Raw genomic sequence first — 6,000 nt, 5'->3', positions numbered from 1 at the left:
CATGGGACTTTACTTGTTCAAGGAAAAACATAACTATTTCCATTTGCAGATTTGTTCGGTGAGATCCAATGATGTAACATGTTGACGATATACAGACATATGAAAACCAAAATCGTCTTGATACTATGAGTTCTTTTCTTCAAACCCACCTGGAATGCCATGGCAAAGTTGGTTAAAAGTGTATCTCTAAGTAGAGACATTGTATTTCAAAGCTGTCGATAGGCACGACAACAATGTTTTAAGGATATTCGGACTAAAAATATTTTGCAATAATTTTCTGGTGTACCATTTATTGGGGCTCATGTTAAAGCCCTTGGAGTAACAGACTATGTCACCGTCTTAATTTCCTGAAAATTGAAAAATTTATTTTCCCTAATAGAGTTAACACAGAGATGGTGGCCATTTTAAATTTTCAAATATCGGAAAATGTTAGGCTTGTTTCTCTCTGGTACCAAATTTTGCACAGTGACCCTACATTTATATTCTTGATTTTGAATGAGAATGGTTGATATTGTATATTTCCATATTCTTTATGATTTAAACAAAACTCATGTAGATCATACTTAGGACCTTCATATCGAATTTCAGGAATTATAGCCCAAACAATACCTACTCAAAGATTTCACACCACCATTTCAACAAGTCATTGTTGATGACACAGTCCCCACTTGTTAATGGGTTCTTTGATTACAAGTCCTTGGAGAGGATAGAGTCCTGTTCATTAATTGGGTCTCACTTAAGAATGAGTTCTATGGTGGTGAAAACGTAAAACCATTGTCGGCTACCACCGTAATTACTAAAGGTCATAATAAGTCAATTAGTAATTAATTGACAGAATGTTGCCAAACATTTTTGCATTTTATTATAACACTGACTGATTATCAGTCAGACAGCCAAGCCCTCATTTGCATAGACACTATCAACTGAGCCACATCTGTTAACTTTTGAATACACTGTAAACCATAAATTATATGTTGAACTATTCCGTTCGGTGATTTTATCCCAAAATCTTTCGTTAGTTATTTTGTAAAATGATGTCAAACTGAGCCCTTGCTGTGATACAAATCCATCAGGCCACTTCTGAGCAATTTACTGCAAAACCAGAAAGATAGCAGAACTCAAAATGAATACAGAGGTAGTTCCATATAAGGTTTATTGAAATGGGTACTTTCTAAACTTTTTAATGCTTGCGTTATGGTTGGTGTCAAAATTAACGATCCAATTTCCCTACAAACTGAGTGGCCGCACTGTTCGCCATGCTTGTCTGACCTGACTAGTGACCATGGTAGGAAGGCCATGACCTCTGCTTATTGTTATTATAATGTCAAACTTGACGTCACCCACTGTGTACGATATGCTGATGTTTTTGAGCAGAACTCGAGAATAAGGTACTTTTAAAAAAATTGCCAAATATTCTAGAGTTGGTTAGCAATCTCAAAACTAGATAACTAACCTATTGTGTAGCAAAGATCATGTGGATTGATCTAGTCATGCGGTCAAAATTGCTGTTTCAAAATGATTACACTCAGATGTGGCAAATTCGCAATGCACTCAGTGCCGGAAAGTAACAGTCTCGACATTCAAATGAAAATTATGTTTAATCACATGCAAATGAGGGCTTGGTGGCCCGACTGATTATCAAGTGTACCACATTTCATAAACAATACCACCAAGCCTCAATGAATTGTATTACAACACTGTGAGATCAACATCTGTACGTGTTTCATGTAATTGGCTGAAGTGTTTCAGGACATATCACTCAAATTAGGAAAGTTCATTACATATGTAAATTCAATATTGATTAACATGATACTGCATTGTGTCTTTATTCAATGCTAAAGCGATGTGAGCTCAACATCTGTACCAAGTTTCATGAAATTTGATGAACCATTTCTCATCATATCAGCTAATTATGTAAATTCATTAAATATGCAAATCAGCAATTAATTGACATGATACTTCTACATATCTTTACATGCCATAACACTACTGGAAGATCAACATCTGTACCATAATTCATCAAATTTGATATAGCATTTCTAGCCATATCATACTAATTATGACAGTTCATCAAATATGCAAATTTGCAATAATTGGACATGATACAGCTTGATGTCTTCACACAGTATCACAGTACTGAAAGATAAACATCTGTACCAACTTTCATCAGCCTATTTGATAAACTCCGCAATGCTGACAGTGGAGCTGGAAAGACATTTATTGCATAAACACTTGTGTAGCAGTATTATACACACATATAACCAGTCACACCCATTTTTGATAGATGTACAACAAATTTATTTTTAATTTGGGAAATTATTTAGGAAAACAAATCTTCAGTATGTAGTATTGCTACATTATTATAGATCACCATGAAAGGAATCACTTTGCTTATCATACATTGACCTTGAAATACACATACAAGTGTCTCAATATCTTACAACAATGTCAATATGTTGTTGTGCTTCTACACACCAACACGAAGTTGGTAATGTAAAATATGGGGCAAAATCTAGCAATGTGATTACATGTTATGGATTCATTCAAATTTCGTTGTTTATGTTTCACCACAAGGTTCCCCATTCTGTGCAAAAAAAGGCCTCAAATTTTCAGAAATATGAGCAGCTCATTTTTGAACCTTTGATCTTTTTGGGTCACCCCCACCCTTCACTTCCTTTGACACCTCTTGCCATAAATAATGATGGCTCCCTTAGTCTAATCTTAAACCTTCTGAACTGCAGAGAATGAACTACCATTTATCAAGGAGTCAAGAAAAGATTAAGGGAAAATATACAGATTACAATTTTGCACAGGTATAAACACAATTAAAATTCCAGTAATGCCATAGTGATGATTTGCACTCATTTCACGTAACTTTATTCTGTTATAAGGACTGCAGCCTGATGAATAAATGAAGTTTTCAGTATCTTGTTTTCAGTAAAAGTTGAACATATCAATTATCCTTATAGGATTTATACAGAGTTGGCTATCATTTTAAACTTTAAATATTGGTACATCTCTGATAATTTGGTTCACTTATCCTAACTTTTGCACACTGACCCCTTTATTTTCATTCTTGCTTGAAAAGAGAATAAATGGAAAAAAAAAGTATACTTTTGAAGGGTAAATTAACTAGATATGTAGGTTCCATTTTTCTGTCAGCCTTTGCAAAACTAATTATAATCAAAAATTTTTCTTTGTTTTTCTGTAATTTTTATTTTTCACATTGACTTCTTCATAAAATCTGACTCCAATCTTTTCTCTCATCTTCCGTTTGTGTTCTCTTCTGACTTCCTGTTTGTATCCACACAAAAAGAAAAAAAACCCCAATTAATGAGTTGGACTTGTAACGAAAATCCTTCTTTGAATATGTACATATCATACAGAGTGGTGCTGTAATCTCCATAAATCTCATCAAACTCTGTTGTAATTTGTTGATTTGTCGTCAATTAGTGATTGCAAATGTAATACCAACCACAACTGTAATAAAACACACCAACAAAAGTAATATCATCCATAAATATAATAAAAACACCAACCATAGTTGGATAAACATAGCAGCCATAAATGTTATAACAACAAAATCTACAAAAGTAATACTCATCAAATATAATAAATTTATAGTATTACATTATCACCATTGAAGAATTGGCACTTAAAATCCATTTATTATATAATTATGTAGGCAGTTTCTGTTTTGTTGGTTTATTGATATAACACAAACATAATATGCATAACTTGGCCAATGTAAAGCTGTCCAGGTCTCTATGATCTTCATTGGCAAACAACATACACATGCACAGGAGATGAGCATTTTTCATCTGTGTTCTGGCCATTGAAAGTTGTTCTACATAAGAATGTGTAGACAATAAGGTTACCGGTACTTTTGTTCTTATTATGGTGATGTACAATTATATATGGGCAACTTCATGGACCTATCAGTTTTTGTTGGTAATTTGGCATGGTGAATCTTTAATAGCGATATGCCATTGGATTGCACTGTGTATTGACCTTGGCATTTGACTATAACTACCTGCATATGCTGTGTACATCGAATCATTCCTGAGATATGGGAGACCTTGAAACTCACATAAAGATTTTTCCAGTGAGAAAACGCTTATCAGCTCAACAACCTGTGAGACTAATTTTCAGAAAGAAGATAATATAATATAATAATACCTATGAAGTTTAAACAGGAGCTTCCCCTATAAAAGCCGGATTATCGTAAATCTATGCAAATGTACAAAAGCCACGCTACAGATCAGACATGCTGTGTTTGGTCCTAGAATCCCATGATTTTGCCATGTTTCAGGCGTTCATTGTCACTGAATCTTGCGTTACGATGTGTGTGAATATATAGCTACTAAACTTGAGTTGAAAATAAACTGAAAAAATGTACTGTTTTTTGTCAGAGAACACATATGTTTCAAAATGTGTTCCCTGTATGACCATTTGACCCCTCTTTGCATATGTCACGAAAGTGCCCATCAGGATTATTCAAATTTATCATACGGTCAAAGCGATGCTATGAGAATTCAAAACCTCCCGCCCAGTGTACGCAAATGACTGCATCATCAGTAATTTACCTATTGTGCGCCCACGGTCCTGTAACTTTCCGTTTAATCGTATATAGGAAGATATGGTGTCATGATATGACATGTCTGTTTCTCAAATATTGGGTGATGGAATTTCTGGCTTTACCTCACAACAGTAATTTCTATGTTTTATCAAAGGGCCTTTAGCTGTAACTTTTGGTGTTTTTTTCACTATCTTTGTAACGAATGTGAACTACAGTTTCTTGATCTATTTCCCAAAGCTTATTGAGATATTTATTGTTTAGCTTGTCAACTCAGCCTGTATATGTTTGTGTCCAACACCAAAAAAACTACTGCACCATGTATTCACACTCAGCTTCATCCTCAATATCACTGCCTGTGTATCCACAGTAATCACCAAGTTTCAGGGCAGCTGTTGCTTCCTGAAGTTTAATAAGGAGGGCTTCAAATTGTGTTTGCATGGCACTAACAGTTTCATGTACTGCATCCTAATCATCATCAACTGCTCTTGGTTCATCAGGCAGTTTTACTTTTCACCTCTTTCCATGGCTTCCTCTTTTATGAAAAATTGACATTGAGGAGTGTCAACCTCAGGACCGTTTATTGTCACAAGGGGGACATTAACCCTTTGAGCGCCAAAGTCAATTTTTGTCGCCCTTATAAAATATACTTCAGTTAATTTTTGTCAGATTTTTGCCAAAATTTTGATAAAAAACTGTGGCCAATGAAATGTTGTGTTCATTTGGTCTAAAATTATCAGGAAAATTACAGAAAAGTTCATAAAAATTTGTAAAATTTGCACTAAAATTTTGGCGGGAAAAAATACAGCACTCAAAGGGTTAAGCATTCTGTTGTCAAGTATATTTCTTTACCTGGTCTTGATTTGCTTTACAGCACTTGCTCCCTTTTTTGGTGAAGCATTAGACATGGGTTTTGTTATTCATATTTCTCCTATCTGACTCAGTAGTAGGTATATGCTGTTAATCTTCATCAGCAATTTTATATTGTTTTCATCACTGCTATATGACAGAACATTATCTCATCATGATAAGTCCCATCAAGTTCAACCAAACAGCATGTCAGCAATTATTAAGTATTGTCTGGAATAGTAGTGACAGAACAATTGTTGTTCAATGATTATTTGCGGTACTGCCAGCAGAGTATGGCCCTATGCCACTGAATAGGCTGACTGTACTCTCCATTACTGTAAATTGAAAACACTGAATTTGAGCACACTCTATCCAAAATGACTCTTAATATCAATAAAATAGTAATGGTTGAAATAATTGGTTGCTTTAAACTGAGAAATTTCAACTTTCACACTGAATGTGCTTGATCTGTTCCCACAATTACGATTAAAAGCTCCATGGTTAGTCTATCATATTGCCGGCAGTATATACCATTATATGGGGGTAGCTCCACAGTTTGATCACCTCTTAAGTCT

At 34.6% G+C, this 6,000-nt stretch overlaps 1 protein-coding gene across 2 annotated transcripts in view; it reads right to left on the bottom strand.

Moving 5' to 3' along the window:
- Positions 1 to 2,274: 2,274 nt before the first annotated feature.
- LOC139132411 (uncharacterized) overlaps positions 2,275 to 6,000 on the bottom strand; it is a 67,916-nt gene continuing 64,190 nt past the window's right edge. For both annotated transcript variants that reach the window (XM_070698760.1, XM_070698761.1), the window contains one exon: positions 2,275 to 3,294. In XM_070698760.1, coding sequence (XP_070554861.1) covers positions 3,184 to 3,294 — 111 coding nt within the window. In that variant the 3' untranslated portion in view covers positions 2,275 to 3,183. The remainder of the gene's footprint in view (positions 3,295 to 6,000) is intronic.

The sequence above is a fragment of the Ptychodera flava genome, chromosome 5 (genome assembly GCF_041260155.1).
Source record: "Ptychodera flava strain L36383 chromosome 5, AS_Pfla_20210202, whole genome shotgun sequence".
NCBI classification, from domain to species: domain Eukaryota; kingdom Metazoa; phylum Hemichordata; class Enteropneusta; family Ptychoderidae; genus Ptychodera; species Ptychodera flava.
This window is presented reverse-complemented; position numbering and strand designations above follow the sequence as displayed.